The 17994-nt window shown below is 39.2% G+C and overlaps 1 protein-coding gene across 2 annotated transcripts in view; it reads right to left on the bottom strand.

Annotated features, from left to right (window-relative positions):
* Positions 1-17994, bottom strand: part of PDS5B (PDS5 cohesin associated factor B) — an 80855-nt gene that overhangs the window by 19399 nt on the left and 43462 nt on the right. For both annotated transcript variants that reach the window (XM_038762207.1, XM_038762209.1), the window contains exons 14-24: positions 17133-17181; positions 14715-14854; positions 14522-14637; positions 12973-13078; positions 10318-10478; positions 9381-9504; positions 8096-8254; positions 5688-5756; positions 4407-4543; positions 2261-2384; positions 408-612 (exon numbers count right to left, since the gene is read on the bottom strand). In XM_038762207.1, the coding sequence (XP_038618135.1) occupies positions 408-612; positions 2261-2384; positions 4407-4543; positions 5688-5756; positions 8096-8254; positions 9381-9504; positions 10318-10478; positions 12973-13078; positions 14522-14637; positions 14715-14854; positions 17133-17181 (1390 nt within the window). The remainder of the gene's footprint in view (positions 1-407; positions 613-2260; positions 2385-4406; positions 4544-5687; positions 5757-8095; positions 8255-9380; positions 9505-10317; positions 10479-12972; positions 13079-14521; positions 14638-14714; positions 14855-17132; positions 17182-17994) is intronic.

Here is a 17994-nt window from a genome sequence, read left to right as displayed (position 1 = left end):
TGTATTTTTCACAAGTTTTCAAACCAAAGTTTACTCTAGGCCAAGGTGATGGATATAGAAAAAAAAAAGCCTCCGAATCATCTTAGTATAAATTCCCTGTAATCTTAGTAAAACTGGCTCATCAAAATACAAAGACTCTTTTAAACATTTTTTTGTAATTCTTCCCCACCACCCCAGCAACAACAGTTCTCAGTCCTCTATTTCCCTACTTGAGCAGTTCAACTCTGCCCAGGTGGATATAAGCCCAGTATAAAATTCATCAGCCTTTTAGCTGACTTCTTAGCTCACAAAATTGAGCGTTAAATACGCGTTTATTTTTTCTTAAATAAAGGTCACTTCACAGATATCCCTGAGTCGTAAACCTAATCATTTCTAACAAGCCGACTTTCTGTTTCTCGTAGTCTTACCACTAACTGCTGCGTGCTGCTTCAGATATTCCCGTCGCACGTTGATATTTTTCACCAGGCACTGCCTGGCATGTGCTCTTCTTTCTTTGACAGGATCCTTTGCACACAATGCGCATATTGCCATGTATTCCAGTGGGAGCCGTAACCTGGAAAGGCCTTTATGAAGTTTCTGAGCAAACACTTGCCTTACTTGATAACACTCATCCTGTGAAAACAAAATAATCAGGGGCATTTAGCTAGGATTCGACAGCCATGAAAATAATCACTCACCATTCTCTTAGAGAGAAATTATCTGGGCCAACCAAATAAGGGCATTATGCTGTTTCGCAAAGGGTCGGGGGAGGTTTTGTGTGATCTCCCGGGACCCCGTAATATGTAAAGACAGACAGGTGGGCTCCAGCAGAGATCCACAGTTTAGATGAGCCTCTGTTCCTGCCTGGAAATTTCCAAGTCAAACTGATGGCCCCTTGAGCAGCAGGGAAGTTATTATTTCTCACTTTTGTAACCAGAAACCACTCGGTCCTCAGAATGAAAGCAGGCCTATCTTTGAAGCTTAAATCATTTACATTCATTATTATTCACCACGTGTCCCCTTAGATAATGACTAAAGAGCACATGTAATCATCCCCATTATCAGACAGCAACACCAAGCTTTCAAATGAGGGCAAATACGATTCCTTTGTTGCAATTCTAAAACTCTATTCTCTGGGTCTCGCAAATATCATCAGCATCATTGTGGCGGTTGTTAAGCGCTTACTGTGTGTCAAATACTGTTCTAAACACTGGAGTAGACACAAGTTCATCACGTTGGAAACAGTCCTTGTCCCAGTCTAAACTGGAGGGAGAACAGGTATTTAATCCCCATTTCACAGTTGAGGAAACTGGGGCACAGAGAAGCTTCTTAGAGGAAGTTATTTTAGCTACACAGGGACGGGACTAGAAAGAACTGATTTAAAATTATTACTAGCTGATAGGAGCACAACTAGCATATTTAGAAGCACCTAGTACAGTGCTCTGCACATAGTAAGCGCTCAATAAATACGATTGAATGAATATTTAGAAAGCTTTATTCCCTGAGCCGGAATGAACAGTAGCTATTTTATAATAGGGGTCAAACTGTAATGATATTTCACACACTGAATAAAAATAGCATTTTGAAACACCAAAACAAAGTGCATTTTGAATATAACAATAGAATTGTTGGAGGGAAGGGTAATAAGGATAGAAATTGTTATCTGTGGGTCAGTCTCTTGGGCTAGCTCTAGGGACCTTTGGCCAACCTTTGGCCAATGGGCCGGGAAGGAATCAGCTCCAGACACACCAGATTAGGGGGTGCAGAAATGAAGTCTGATTAAGGGAATTACCTGGATAAAAGGAAGAAACCCACACAGAGATGACTGACACTTATTAACAAGTCAAACCTATTTTTCCCATATAGTGGTATTTGAAAAATACGGAAATGAGACAAGTACCTCTGTTTTTAAATTCACTGAAGCTAGTTAAAAATAGGAGACTCAGGTTTTCAATAATTAGTTCTGCTCAAGAATTAAAGGTAAGATTCATCACGATATTAAGTTGGTAATTACTGATGAACTTCTTCCAGTGCTTAGAACAGTGCTTTGCACATAGTAAGCACTTAACAAATACCATCATACCATCATCATTATTATTATCATTATCATTTCAATCCAATGGACTAATTTAAACACAAATCATTTTTCAGGGAGTTGAAAAATTTCACTATTGCCAGGTTTGGTACTAGATAAATTTCAGCATTAGTGATAATTACATTTTTTTAAATGACAGAAAGCTAAAGAGTTTATCATTTCACATTCCATAGACATTTCCCTTACATTGATAGCTAATGCACATAGCTGGTATTGTTCTAATGTGATGATTTCATGGTAGCAGGGTTCTTGTGCCAGTTTTACAATAGCACTACCGGCAGCCAACCTCAGGCGGGACATATCAGGTTTGCTGAAAAATAAGCAAGGAGAGGTGACAGGTTAGTTTATTTTATTTCTTCTCACAGCATTTATTTGTTTCTTTTTTTGTTTTTCAAAGTTGTCCGGAGGAAAAAATATGCTACCGCACCTATGATATTTACATTACTAAATAAGAGAATCTAACCCTCTAAATCTACAACACTCTAGCTCTAATAAGGGATGGAACTAAACCAAAGTTCTGTAAATAGACTTTTGCCCCTCTGACACAAACAGGGTGCAGCCAAGCACAGAACAAGCCCATCTGAAGGTTGGTGGCCATTTGCTCATTTACTAAAATTGAAGGAATTTTATGCTAAAAATTAGCAATCTGGCAAATCTTGATGCTCTCTGGTGGTTATTCAATATGCTGAAAATACCACAATGCCACACAGCCTTCATTCTTGTAGTGCATGTAAATAAAATGATTAATCATTTCTTAACTAGAATCCAGAATTTGCTCCCAAGATTTTGGATTCTTGTTTAGTTTATAATAAAAACAAAGTACATTTTTAGTAAACGGGTTCTCATTGCTATAGTAATCATTTTGACTACTAAGAAAATTTGGTCTTTATCAATAGCCTTCTTTTAGGGTCAAGCATCAGACTGTCAAATTACTCAGAGAACTGATATGTTTCTGGAGCATAAATGAAAAAATACATTGATGCTTCATAACTGGTGGACCAAAGAACACTGATATAAATAGGCAATCTTTTGGATGTGTTCTGGCAACCCAAATTCAACCAAATGGTAGCATGTCTGAGTTTGCTACACGTGCACATTTGAGGCTAAATGCCTTTCTAGTCCTCTGAAGATATGAACCTTGAAGTGCATCCCAGAAATGGCCGATTCAAGATGCCACAGAACAAAACATTTTAATAAATGGTGATCTAGAAAACAGTAATTTCCTCTTTTGTCAAAACCATATCCACTGAAAATTAATTTCCAAGGGCAAATCAATCAATCAATCAATCGTATTTATTGAGCGCTTACTATGTGCAGAGCACTGTACTAAGCGCTTGGGAAGTACAAATTGGCATCACATAGAGACAGTCCCTACCCAACAGTGGGCTCACAGTCTAAATCCTAAATGATTAGATCACATTAGGATATCAAAAGAACTGAGGCAATGTGAAGGAGGGAAATCAAATCCATGTAAGAGGACTGGCACCTCAGTTCAGGAAAGAAACAATCCTGATTTTAATGGAGAGTTGTTTTCTCTTCCTCCAATCTCAAGAGTAGGAACTTAGGATATAAGAAGCCCATCGTATTGCCTTCATACTATTTTGCCCCAGGATAAATCCATCAATCAATAACACTGAGCACTTTTACTGTGTGCAAAGCACTGTATGAAGCGTTTGGAAGAGGCTAAGACAACGGAGTGGGTAGACACTATTCCTGCTCCAGATTAGAGGGATTAGCCAGAATTAATGCAACTGGAAGATGAACCAGCCCCACACCCATCATCTTAGTATTCTTCTTTGTTTTTTTACCAGGCACCCAATATAAATATGAATCCCCTACACATTCTCCAAAGACCCCCTCACCCCAGCCCCTCCTAGCAAATCCTCCACCTCCAGTTGCCCCTCTGTCCCTGTCCCTACAGCATACACAGGTGGAGTCTCTGAGCAACAGCCATGAGAGGAGAGATCCAATTTGGGGCCGGGTACAGAGCAGAGTCTGAGACAAGAAGTGTTTGGGAGGAAACTATTGTCCGCATTACCATCTGCAGTGTGGCTCTGGATCAGTGTCGTGCTTTTTTTTTAATTTTAAGACCAAATTGTCACTTTATCACAGCATGCTGTAAAAGAAGCTAAAAGGGCACAGATCTTACTGGAAATTTTATTTAATCAGCTCTGATGTGAAATTATGTACAACGTGCTATCTTCCAGGAAGGACATTAGAAAACCCAGTTACTCTACATGTACGCCAAATAAACCCAGATAAGGTGCTAGGTGGCTTCAATCAACTAAGGAGTAATGTGTTTAATGCAAAAACCTAATTACTGATTGCATACCTAATTTTTCCCTGTTCAGTTAAGTCACCATCACTGTGCAATATCGTCGTTAACAATCTCAGTGTAGAGGTTCCTGATTTACTGTGATTATTTTTCATTCCTAGTAACCATCGAACCATCATTTTCATAGCTTGGATCTGAAAGAAATGTTGAAAAATGAATCAATGAATTACATCATGCAGAAGATTTTTCAAGCAAACAGGAGTTACCTTACAAAACCAAGATAGGGTTTCTACGGCTTTCTTATAATTACAGAGTAGGTTTTTTAGGAGATAGGAAGTTACACCTTCGAATGTTTAAAGTCAGGGATTTAATCATGTTGGTAACAAGGATGGCTCTCCCTGCAATTTTCCAGGGTTTCACTAAATGCACACAAACTGCAATAAAATAAAATAAAAAGTTTCTCCTCAAAATCCCCAACTAAATCCACTCCACCTTAAAAGACTGAAGGGGCATTTAATGCCCAAGGAAGGGAATATTCTCTAAGGACCTTCTGCTAATTTTTTGAGAGGGCGAGCTGGAGATGGCTTGGCTTCTCTGAGATGGGAAGAGGCGTGATGTGCCAGCCACTCTTGCAAAATTAGCAGTGACTTTGAATCTGGGGCTTCAGGGCCCAAGCTCTCGGTGAACCTGGCTCATTTAGCTAGCGGTAGGCAAATCCCATTCAATAGGAAATCTCTGTCAAATGCTAATCCTAGATTCTGAAGAAAAAAGAATACAGTGAACGATAATATTGTCACTGGGAATTTTACCTCACCATCAAATGCAGTTTTGCTAGTCTGGAAATACCTCATTGTTGGAAAATAAATTAGGAAGTTAACATTTTAATGGTTGGAAAGTGATCCCTAGATTTGAAAGTCTCAGTGTTTTACGTTAGAATTGACTTTTAACTATGTAATTGTAAGCAGTTAATGGAGTAGCACTACAGGGAAAGGAGGAAGACAAGGAGCAAAGATGAGACTACCACAACAGATCAGAGAATGGGAAGTCAACTCATTAAGACAAACCTGGACCAGGGAAATGAGGATGAGCTGGTGAGGAAGGGGAAGGAGTTGGGAGCAGAAGAGTGGAAACAAAAGGGAAAAAGAAAATACAGTAGGGGAGTTAATTCACTGCATATCTATTGTATACAGCACTTGGTAGAGTGCAAAATGATTAAGAGACTCAGTCTCAAATATCCTCCTACCTCCCTCTTCTTTCTTTGGTAACCATTTGCAAGAACGGATGTAATCACACCTAAATATATGCATTAAAAGGAAAGATGATGATGCTAATACTCACTTTGACAAGTGTCTCAGGAGAAACTTCTTCATCAGGAACCCACAGTTTGGTTGTCTTTTTCCCTGGAAGCTGAACCAAAATGATTATTTTAGTTTTTTTTAATGAATATTTTATTATCTGTACATTGTTAGCAATACCACCACAAATTAGTAAACTATAGTGTAACTTTAGGGAAAACAGCTAGGCCTAGTGAAAACAGTCTGGACCTAGGTGTCAGAGAACCTGGGTTTCTTAATCCCTGCTGTGACAATTGTTCAAATCATTCCTTTTTTGTGCCTCAATTCCCTCATCTGCAAAATGGGGATTCAAGATCTGATCTCCCTCCTACTTAAATTCTGAGCCCTGTGTGGGACAGAAACTCTGTCCCACTAGATTATCTTGTATCTACCATAGTACTTAGTACAGTGCTTGGCACTTGGAAAGGACTTAAATACCACAATGATTATTATATTTCATTTCACCTCACTTTCCCTGCTTCTGCAGTCACAACAGGTTTTGATTTTTTTTTTAAATTAGTGACTTTATACTGTATTGACTGGCTACCTTTACATTTGTAATTGTGGTATTTGTTAAGATCTTGCTGTGCCCCAAATATTACACCAAGCACCTGGGTAGATACATTACAATCAGAATAGACACAGTCCCTTTCTATTTGTCAGGAATTCAATACTCAATCCCCAAATTGCAGAGTATGCATTCTGATTCCAACTGGTCTAAATTTCGCTTTTTAATGCAAAATCACCAATCCTCCACCTCCAGCCTATCTCCATCAAATCCAGTTTTTATTTCTTCAAATCAATACCCATATCTTAATACCCCACCCAAGCAATTTGGGGAACATTAGCACTTCAGTACTATAATAGGGTTTGACCCTTGAGTTTATGAACTGAAAATGAATTGTGCTCTTTAAATTAAACCAGTAGATCCAAATCTCCATTACTATGTCTAGGACTCCTAAACGAAGTTGAATGCAGTACTGGGTTCTCGGAGCTGCTGCTACAAATAGGGCAGGAGTGGAGTGGTAATCTGGGGCAAGGTCGACAAACAAATAAATCCCCAAACTATATCCGGAAATAAATAATAATAATAATAATGATGGCATTTGTTAAGCATTTACTATGTGCAAAGCACTGTTCTAAGCGCTGGGGAGGATACAAGGTGATCAGATTGTCCCATGTGGAGCCCACAATCTTAATCCCCATTTTACAGATGAGGTAACTGAGGCACAAAGAGGTTAAGTGACTTGCCCAAAGTCACACAGCTGACAAGTGGCGGAGCCGGGATTTGAACCCATGACCTCTGACTCCAAAGCCTGTGTCTTTTCCACTGAGCCACTAATGCTGCCCTGAAATCAATCAATCGCATTTAGTGAGCGCTTACTGTGTGCAGAGCACTGTACTAAGCACTTGGGAAGTACAAGTTGGCAACATATAGAGACAGTCCCTACCCAACAGTGGGCTCACAGTCTAAAAGGGGGAGACAGAGAACAAAACCAAACATACTAACAAAATAAAATAAATAGAATAGATCTGTACAAGTAAAATAAATAAATAAATAGAGTAATAAATATGTACAAACATATATACAGGTCCTGTGGGGAAGGGAAGGAGGGATGATGGGTGGGGGGGATGGAGAGGGGGACGAGGGGGAATGAAATTAAATTGGAAGTGCAACTATGGGAAGCGCTGGGGTGCTAGGAGATTATGCCATGGTCACAGGCATCCGTCAACACTCTCCCCTCCTCAAGCAACGCCCAGTGGTGGCGGGGAGCTAGAATCACTGCACACCCCTAGAGTGAAGGCCCAGGAATGGATTCAGCACTCCTTCCTAGCCATGCCACCTCCACAGAAGGCAGGATACCCTGAGAGATGTGTGGGACGGTTTGATGTCCCAGCCTAAGGAAAGAAATGGCACTGGGAGATGTTTGGATCAGCTGCGTCTGGATTAGCATCTCTAGGTCTCTGTGCTGCCCCCCAATCCTGAATTATCCCAATCACTATTTCTCTGAACAGGGTTGAGACCCACGTTTTCCAGAGTTACGGGATCTGAGTGTTGCTAATCCAAAACTCGGATTAAAATGAAAAGTTATCACACTTGCTACCTGAGAAAAGGTGTTCTTTTCTTTTTAATTGAATTTTCCTTCAAGTCAAAAACGCCTGCTGGCAAATCTATTTATAAACAAGTATTATATTCATCACTGATATCTCCGTAGCCACATGATCATCATCATCATCAGTCGTATTTATTGAGCGCTTACTATGTGCAGAGCACTGTACTAAGCGCTTGGGAAGCACAAATTGGTAACATATAGAGACAGTCCCTACCCAACAGTGGGCTCACAGTCTAAAAGATGATCCATACTGAAAGGATCCTGAAACAAAAGATTTAGGTAAAACAAATAAACTTACCCTGTCATTCATTAGTAGGTCTTTCACGATAAAAGTAGCTACCAAAGACTTTAAAGGGGCCGCAAATTGATCAGGTGCAAGCATAGCTATGTGACCAATAGAAACCAATGGTGTTATGAGATGTTCAAGGTTGCTTGGATCTAGGCTTTTATGCAGTGGCTGAAACAACAAATGGGTGTCAAGCACTTTTAATCTAAACATTAGGTATGCACAAGAAGTATTTTTCAGGTGTATTAAGCTTGGTATATAAAATATGAAAGTTTTTTTTTCTGTCCAGTGAGGAAATAATAAAGATCCTTTCAGGACAAAAAAGTTTTTGTAGTCTTTTTGGTAACTGCAAAACATGTCATCAACTTTACACTGCACTCAATGCAGTAAGAATTTTCCATTCTTTAAAAAGTCAAGAGACCTGTTTTTACATCTTTCCCTCAACATTATTGACTTCCAATCTTTGCCACACTCAGCTAAGTGGTAGTCCACAAAGCAATCGTAATGGAACCAGGTAGCAATACAATGAGATTAAACACATTTTACTCTGCAGAAAACCTTAACTATAAAAACAGAAATAGGTAAAATCAAAACACTCACAAAATATTTGTATTTTATTTCCAACTGGTATTCAAAACTATTGTCCATTAGCGGAAATTTACCACCAGGTTCTTAAATCTCAATCCTGAGATTTTTTAGGGCATCACATTCTAAATGTTGTGGCTGCTGAAAATCTGAACCATCTAGGATAACTATTTCACTTGTACATGTTGTGCATATTCAGTAAATAGTGCTGAGTGAGAATACTTGATATTTAAACAATCAAGAACTGATATCTCTAAATGTAAACTGCATATTCACTATTATACTATATCTGCAGTTTAATATAATGCCTTGTCAATAATTAGATTAATTACTTTGCCAAAACAGTATTTTCTCTGTTAATTTCATTCACATGTTGAGTCAGTCATACAGGCATCAGGGCATATGCACAACAATTATTTAAAAATGATTTTAATTCTCCAGAATCCAGGTCAGAAAACCTATTGAGGGTTCAGGTTATATAAAGCATACCTAAATTCCTCTTGAAAAAGGCATATTTTGGACCATGAGCCACTAAAAAGGAATGTGAATTATTGTTTTCAATCCAACTGTGAATTCAGAAAGATTTAAATATTTATCAAATCCCGCACTTTCAAATATTTTGTGGGGCTATGTTTAAGTATTCAAGTCTAATTGGAATTACAGCATTATAAGTGCTTACAAATGACATAATTAAACCAAATATTCTTTTTACCTCAAATATCTGTGCAAACTGTGTTTCTTTACTGGAAAATATTGCATGGATACAGTGGATGGCATACTTCGCTTGGCGAGGAGGTCCTTTTTTAGCTTTGTGGTGTAAAACTGGAAGTAAAGCTCTAAAATAAAAATAAGTATCACGATAGACAATTGAGGGAAAATTAATGATGTTGGCTATATTAAGCATACTTTCAAAATAGGGAGGAAAAATATCCCAAAAGACGTTCAGATAAATAAGTCTACAGTTTACAAAAGTCAATATTAAATCATATGATTACTTATATAACCAATTTACTGCTCCACTCCTTCAGAGTGGTCTTTTTGCACTGATTTTGGTACTACAGTAGAACATTAATATTACCAAATGTGTACTTGATTTGGGGATTCTGTTTATGACTTCATCTCTTAGCCTAACCGTAACTTGATTGCTGTTAAATATCAAGAGACATTAATTACAACAGACATGACTGACATACTCCAACTGAAATGATGAAACCTATAATTATACTTGGAGAATTATAATTTGTCCTCCTAGCTGGGTACTGAAAAATTACATCCAAGCAAGGAGATAGACAGGTGGATCCTTGAACCGTCAATTTTGGATCCGTGAACAAACAACCCCAGCAAATCTGCTCCCATTTCCAGTGGAGGGTAGTCAGACTGAGGCTCCCAAGTCATACATGAGGCTCTTAGGGTGTTCTAAGAACACGTGTTCTATTATGACTTTGCCCCCACTCCAGCTTCTTAACACCTCAACCTGGTAATGTATTTCAAGTTAATCAAGCAATGCCGGTCTTCTCATCAAAAAGATAAGGCTCCTGCAACCTTCTTTGATTGGAAGGTGGTTTTCCTGAACAGAAATCATCCAACATAAATTTAAATCCAGTAGTTATGTTCACTCGCAAGAATAACTTGGAAGGGATTCAACTCACGATCGGATGTGCGGGAAGTCCTCTTCAATTTTGCTTCCCGTGTTTTTAAAAATTTGTAAGGCGGCTTCTGCTACTTTTTCATCATCCATTTTTAGGCAAGCAAGGAGCGACTCGAAAGTTTCAGCCGAATGGAATGAAATAGGATGTGTAAATGAAAGAACCTGTAAAAAGATGGGTCATAGGAATTATTTTTCATACCGCTTACCTTTAGTAACCAAGTGATACTATTCTTTTTCAAATAATATATTCAGGACCACGTGCATAGATCCAAAATCTGAGGTACCACATCATCCTACAAGGAACTGACACTCTCCCCTCCAACCTAAACAAAAAAATTGAAAGCTGCTCTACAGTTCGCGTAGAAAGACTAGAAATACAATATGATGAAAAATTGGGTATTTTATGGATGTTTTCAAGGTACACCATATGTAAATATTTCTTTCATCCACAAAAATATTTCCTAATAGATTTTTGCTCCTACACTAAAAATTTCTGATGTGGCCCACCTAAATGCTAACTAGAAGTACACAAACTTTGAACCAAATTATTAACATCACTATCCAAATAGTTAATACTACAAAGAGATTAATAGTCACTATTCTTTGCCTTACCTTAAAAATTAATGACATATTTTGAAGATTTAGGCTCAATAACTTTTTTTGTCCTTGTGATTGTGTAGCTCAGTAAAGTAAGTCCCTAACTCAGATTTAGGTTTACCTATAGGTTTACTGAAACTACACAGTACTCCGCAAGTCTTTCAACATAAAAAATCTGAGTGATTAAAATGAACAGAACTTTATAGTTGCTTAGGTTTTAAGAACTAGGTATTTGTTTTGTGGGAAGATAGTAATTATTACCAGTGGACCAGGGGCTCACTGAGCACATGGTAGGCTAACTGCAGCACAGCAGCTAAACAGTAGTAAGTGCATGGGCCTAGGAATCGGAAGATCTGGGTTCTAATCCTGGCTCCGCCACTTGTCTGCTGTGTGACCTTGGGAACCTCAACTTCTCTGGGCTTCAGTTACCCCATGTGTAATATGGGGGTGAAGACCGTGAGCCCTATGTGGGATAGGTGCTGTGCCCAAACCAATTGTCTTGTATCTACCCCAGCGCTTAGTGCAGTGGCATAATAAGCACATAACAAATACCCCCCAAAATAATTAAATTAAAAAAAAAAGTAGGAACCCACACTGAGCCTGAATCTTATCAAGGTGGACAACGTGGTCAACTCAAACTGATCAAGGAGAAGGTTAACACATACTAGGGTCCATCAACTGTACTCATTGAGTGCTTGTTGTGAAACAATACTGAACTAAGTGCTAGTATCAAAAGGGATCTCTCAAAGATCTCTCAAAGTTCCCGCATACAAGCAACAAAAAGGGGAAGGAATCACTACAATTTACATGATTTGGTGAGGAGTTTCCTTTGAGATTCCTGGAGGGATTTCCTTTGAGAAGAGATTACCCGAGGAGAAATTATTTTATATTCCCACATACTCTCGGCATAAGAAGGGAGGGCCCTGCTTATCACACAGGACTCTTTGATGGATGGGAACTAAGAGGAAGAGTCTGGGAAGTATTTGGGGGTTTCGATTTCTTTGGCTATTTTTCTGCAAAGGTTTGCTTCTATCACATTATGCTGGGATGGTGCACCCTGGCATGTGAGGCCAGTGGGTCGTTTAAATAAAGAGGATCTATCATAAGCCATGACTAATCACTCAACCAACCAATGGTATTTATTGAGAGCACTGTACTAAGTGTCTGGGAGAGTGCAATGTAACAGAGTTGGTAGAGATGTTCCCTGCCCACAACAAACTTACAGTCTAGAGGTGTGTGATCCTGATGTGTTCTCCCTCCCTTCAGGAATGGTTACCTAATGGGACAGTCCTGTTACCTGAGCGGGTCAGTGGTAACAGTAAGAATTTCAAAAACCTGACCATGCATTTTTACGTCTTCAACAATTGAGTCTTCAAATTACAAAAACTGTATTTCCCAGCTGATGCTTCCTGAGCTCCCATAATGTGGTAGGCACAATTAATGGGCATTTTCCTGTTAATGCCAAAAAGACTTACTATAGTCTAGGAATTTATAGTCAATTTACTAAGTGCTTGTCAATCAATCAATCAATCGTATTTATTGAGCGCTTACTGTGTGCAGAGCACTGTACTAAGCGCTTGGGAAGTACAAGTTGGCAACATATAGAGACAGTCCCTACCCAACAGTGGGCTCACAGTCTAAAAGTCAAATACATTTATCAGACCAAAAATGACCTCACTGCCATTTGAAGTTCCTAACTTTACTTAAAATTTGCTTTAAAATACACCATCAATTTCATCAAAATGTTACTCTCTTACCTTAGAAAAGTATATGTAAGCCAGTTGACATTCATAAGGTTTTGCTAGGTTAGGAGTGAGGGTGTGCCCTAGAAATTTTGGGTTGTCTCAGGCAAACCAAAAACTGGAAACTGTAGGTTCACAGAGGAAAGTTAGAAGTAACAAGTAAATATCTCATTAGAATCTAAGGGATTAAGAGGAGCGCCCTTGAAAAGTTTGTTAAGGCTCAACAAAACAGAGCTTGGGATGGTAGGGAAACAACTGATATTGCTTTTCCTATGAGTTGTAATGTGGTGTGTAAGGAATACCAAGAGGATATTTACCTTAAGCAATTCAAGGCCTGCCCTTATGGCCTGGTCAGTAGGAACACCCTCATCCTCATCATCTGCTGTTCCATCTATTGACTTGTTCACTTGCTTAATAAGAGCACTAGAAAGGCAAAGGGAGAGAAAGGGAAGATTTTCATTTCTTAAGCAGTCATCTATTAGAAATACGAAAAATGAAGTTTTAGTGTGAGGTGCAAAATATAATGTATTACCCATACCACCCTGAGCCTAAATATGACAGCTTTATAATAAAAATGATTTTCATACAACTTCCATATATCGCATCTATCCACTCGACTGTATACCCCCAATCACTTGGTACAGCGCTCTGCACCAAGTAAGCACTCGGTAAATACCACTGAGGGACTGTTTGGCCTCACGTGTAGTTCTTAACAACAGTGATCTAGGAATCTGTTCATAAGTAATGAAAAGAAGGGCCAAAACTTTTACCTGTTTCCCATTAGCCTAGAAACTATCATGAATTAAACTGTAAGGACCATAATAGAAATCGTAAGGACCAATCTTGGGTCCTTCATTGTACTGGAGTGTGGTTCAGTGGAAAGAGCATGGGTTTTGGAGTCAGAGGACATGGGTTCAAATCCTAGCTCTGTCACTTGTCAGCTGTGTGACTGTGGGCAAGTCGCTTAACTTCTCTGTGCCTCAGTTAACTCATCTGTAAAATGGGGATTAAGACTGTGAGCCCCACGTGGGACAACCTGATCACCTTGTAACCTCCCCAGCGCTTGGAACAGTGCTTTGCACATAGTAAGCACTTAATAAATGCCATTATTATTATTATTACTGGAGCCTTTTCTGAAAAGTATGCAATGACAGTGGCACATTCTGGCCCATGAAATGTACTGCTACATATTCACACATAGGTATGCCTTATCAAAAGGTTACAGAGTGTGCTTAGAGACATTCCATGAAGCAAAAGCTTCTGTGAGTTGTGCTCTAGGGCTGAGCCAGCCACCAAAGGTTCAGAAGTTGGTCAGGCTGGCCAATTATGTTAGGACCAGTCTAACCCAGCTACAGCTCCCTCTCATCTAAAGGCAAATTAGTTTGCCAAGGAACAAAATTAAGTTTGATTGGAGTAAACTATTTAGTAACAAATCCCAGGTTGATATCGAACCCTCTCAAGGCAAGCACAGCAGCTAACGAATGTGGATTTGTTTGAGTACTTTCCTTTCAGGAAGCTCTAAGAATTTCACATATAGTTCCTTACGCTTCCAAAGACCTAGACAGAAGAGTGGGTATTCAAAGTACAATTTTACAGAATGAGGTCAAGATTCAGAGAGGATCAGTAATTTTTCTATGTGAGTGGCAGAACAGAGACTAGACCACATGTCTTCTAACCAACAAGTTCAAATCTCTTTCTACTACGTCTATTTGATTGGTAAGAAAAAAGAGAATGCAGAGTACTGCCACTCATAAATTGGGAGAACGCTATGGAACAGGTGACCGAGAAGCAATGTTTATAGGTGCATATAATGGCAAAGTGCACACAGTAGGCACTCAAATAAATGCTAGTGATTGACTGACATACCTGATAGACTCAGTATCTATGTGAACTGGAGCTATCCTCTCCAGGAGAAACTTGATCATCTCCAGAAAAGGATTTGTGGGTTGTTTGGGATTACCCAGCTTCTTGGTAATTTCACGCTGAAATATATATTTGAGAGAATTACTATTGCATTTATTTTGAAACAATAAAAAACATGCATTTTAAACTCTCTTACCACACATCCTTCAGCCTGTTTGCAAGAACAAGTTGGGCTAACAAGAGTTTCTAACTGGTTTCTTATTTTCTCATCATCTTCCAAAACTTGTGTGAATTTCTTCATAAAATCCTGAGCTTTACCTGGATCTGGCAAATTTCCTTGATGAAAAGGGGAATTAAAACACAGTAAATATGTTTTAAAATCCAAGCAAATGAACTCAGTTTTATTTCTTATTCTAGAAGTCTGTATTTCCAATGTTCCAGTACCTCCTATGTATAAGAAAGGTTCCGGGGTGGGTGGGTAACCCTTGGAATTATAAACCAGTCTTACTTTTGTACCTGGCAAATTAACAGAATCTATAATCGACTTTTAATCAGTGAACACAATGAACAGGCATCTAATGGGAGAAAGACAATATGGCTTCTACAAGGGGAAATCACACGACTAATTCTGTTGCATTGTACTCTCTCTCCCAAGCACTTTGGTACACTGTCCTGCACAAAGTGAGTGCTCAATAAATACCACTGGTCGACTAATCTGTGAGCATTCTCAGCAAGAGGATGCATAGAGGAAGTTCAGTAGGCAAATTAGGGTCAAATTTTCAAAAGGCCTCTGACAAGTTTTGATTCCACAGATTTATACAAACTGGAGGAAGTGTTCTATTAAGGAGAGAAAACATGCTAAAGTTAGGAAACAAAGGACATGATCAAATCACTCCTTTGATGGAGAAGTACAAACAGTACGGATTCCCAGAGACCGTGCCATTGAAGCGATGCCTGTCGCATAGTACTTTTGTGAGTGTGATATCAAAAGGTAGGATAAAAAACAGAGGCAGACACTGGAAATGTAACAATAGACATTTAGGAGTGCACACTGAGGTAAAGACTCAGGTGTGTACCTGTCTTTTCTGCTAAATCCATATGTGGATAAACGTGCACTGTTGATAGTAATATCTTTGAGTCACAGGATAACTAACTGTATGTGCATATATCCATTTTTTTGAATGAATGTATTTTCTTAAACTGGACTTTGGAAGTGGCGAAGTTTGAGTTAGCAGTCCCAGATATATTACATAACTTCCAACCTCCTTAGGGGACAGATCTAATCTCACAAGGGGCTGAGATTCACATGCTGAAAAGTCATTCTTCCAATACAATCATCTGTTTTAAAAAATCAGGTAAGTTTTCTGTAGCATGGCTCTCCTTATGCAGGAAAATGCCTCTAAATTAATATTTAGGTAGATTACATTAGCTTAAAACCCAGATTTTTTGTTCATTTTAAAATGACCCTCACAGTTACCTAGAGAAATCTGGACATGCCAATTCCAAGGAGAAGATTCTACTTTAGAGCTCTGGAGTACTGCAGGTCTACAGACAGAACTTCATAGACACAAGGAGTAACAAGGGTATATTAGTTCTGCTCCCAGTCAAACTCATGGGGGCATCTGAGGGAAGAGGTATCCATAATTCACTTGCCCATCAGATAATCCCAGGAACAGGATATTTGCCTGGTAGCTGACTCGGCCGCACTGGAGGAACCTGTAAACCACTGGCAATTTGCCACAAACCTTCTTCAACTGCAACCACTGTGGGACAATCTTCTTCAGCCAATCTTTTCCCTTCCTCCCTGGAAGACGTTCCCAGGTCTTCTGCAATAACCAGGCTCAAGATCCCTGGAATCCTCGAGAACAGGGAATGTGTCTCTACCAACTCTATTGTGTTGTACTCTCTCAAGTGCTTAGTGTGGGGCTCTGCACCCATTAAGTGCTCAATAAATATCATTGCTTGATTGATTAGCTGATTGATCACTGGAGGCTCTAACTTTCTGGGAGTGCCCAGAGCCAAGATATCTCCACCCCAGGGCACTTGCTGAGGGTTGTTCAGTTCTCTCTCCCCAACCCTAGTAGGTGGCACCACAGATCTGACATTTAAACAAAACAGAAGTAGAGATGAAAAGGTATATAATTTAGCCAGAAAGACAGATTCGATCTTTCATCATTCTAAAATTTATCTACTAAAGCCTAATCTCTCCTCCCTTCATCATTAACTGGCCCACAGCATGGTATATTTCAGTGACCATAAATCCGAACTCCCTGCTTAGAACTTTAGCATGCCTCTTTTGAATGTTTATATCTAGATGCACCTAGTTACTTTTATTCTCATTACACCCTTTAGCATTTCTATGTAGGATAATGATAGACGTGTCCAGTAGCTCCAGTGGATATTGACTTAAATTGGAATGATCTACTGAAACAAATAAGCACATCTTGTTTAATGTGACCTCTGAAAACGTAGAAAAAAAGGACTATAATTTGAATTAAATATTAACATTAATGTTAATGTTTATGTTAACATTAATTTGCATTAGCTATTGATGCACACTACATATTTTGTAACAAGAATATTCTTAAATTTTCCAACTTTAAATATTACTTACTTGTAATTACCATCACTTTTGAAAATATGGCTTTACCACTGGCATCTGTCTGTAAACCACACAAAATGTAAACATCAGTTCACAGGAAAAACTCAAACACTATTTCCTAAGGCTCTAGACAAGAAAATCGGCTAATGCTTTCGAACTTAATGCTCCCTCTGCTTTCAAAATATAACTACCACTACTGTAATACTACGCAACGTCCTTTGAGAATACTCAACAGTGACACATGATCTCAATATTATTTTTTTCCCTAAAACCACGTCCCAGTTACTGGCACTGTTGTGTTGAACGGAGAAGGGGTGAGGGGTAGAATGGGGTGGTACATGTTGGGTTCCAAAAGGGAGCCATGGGTGCAATGCAGCCCATACCACCTTTGTGTTGCTTCCTGATCTAAGCCACTGCCACCTCTTTTCCAGAATCCCAAGCCACTAGCCTTGGGGTTAGCCCAATGACATGGGGTGGTGGCATGGGACTTTGGGTTGATGTCACAAGTCCCAGAAATGATGGGAGAAATGGCACGGCTCCAGAGGGGGGCTCAGTGCTCTAGACACAACACAAAACCCATGTGTCAAGTTCTAGTGCATGTGCTGGCTGGCGGTTGCCAGTCCTTGCAATATTCCAATTAATTACAAAGTCTTCGATTGGCATTTCTCCCACCATGAAAAATCAGCTACAGCTTTCCCTCACTAATTCAGTCTTTGGAGTTACAAAAACACAAATCAAAACAAAATAAAAAACAAATCAGATGAATCACCCTAGAGCAATCTCTATAATCCTGACCCTGAAGGACCTCTTCTCACCCCCCTTTCTTGTTCCCTCCTTCTTCCTCCCCAGGTTAAAAAATGACATATCATTTCTC

The sequence above is a fragment of the Tachyglossus aculeatus genome, chromosome 20 (assembly GCF_015852505.1).
Source record: "Tachyglossus aculeatus isolate mTacAcu1 chromosome 20, mTacAcu1.pri, whole genome shotgun sequence".
NCBI classification, from domain to species: Eukaryota; Metazoa; Chordata; class Mammalia; order Monotremata; family Tachyglossidae; genus Tachyglossus; species Tachyglossus aculeatus.
Note: the sequence above shows the minus strand (reverse complement) of the source record. Positions and strands in the feature narration are given on the sequence as shown.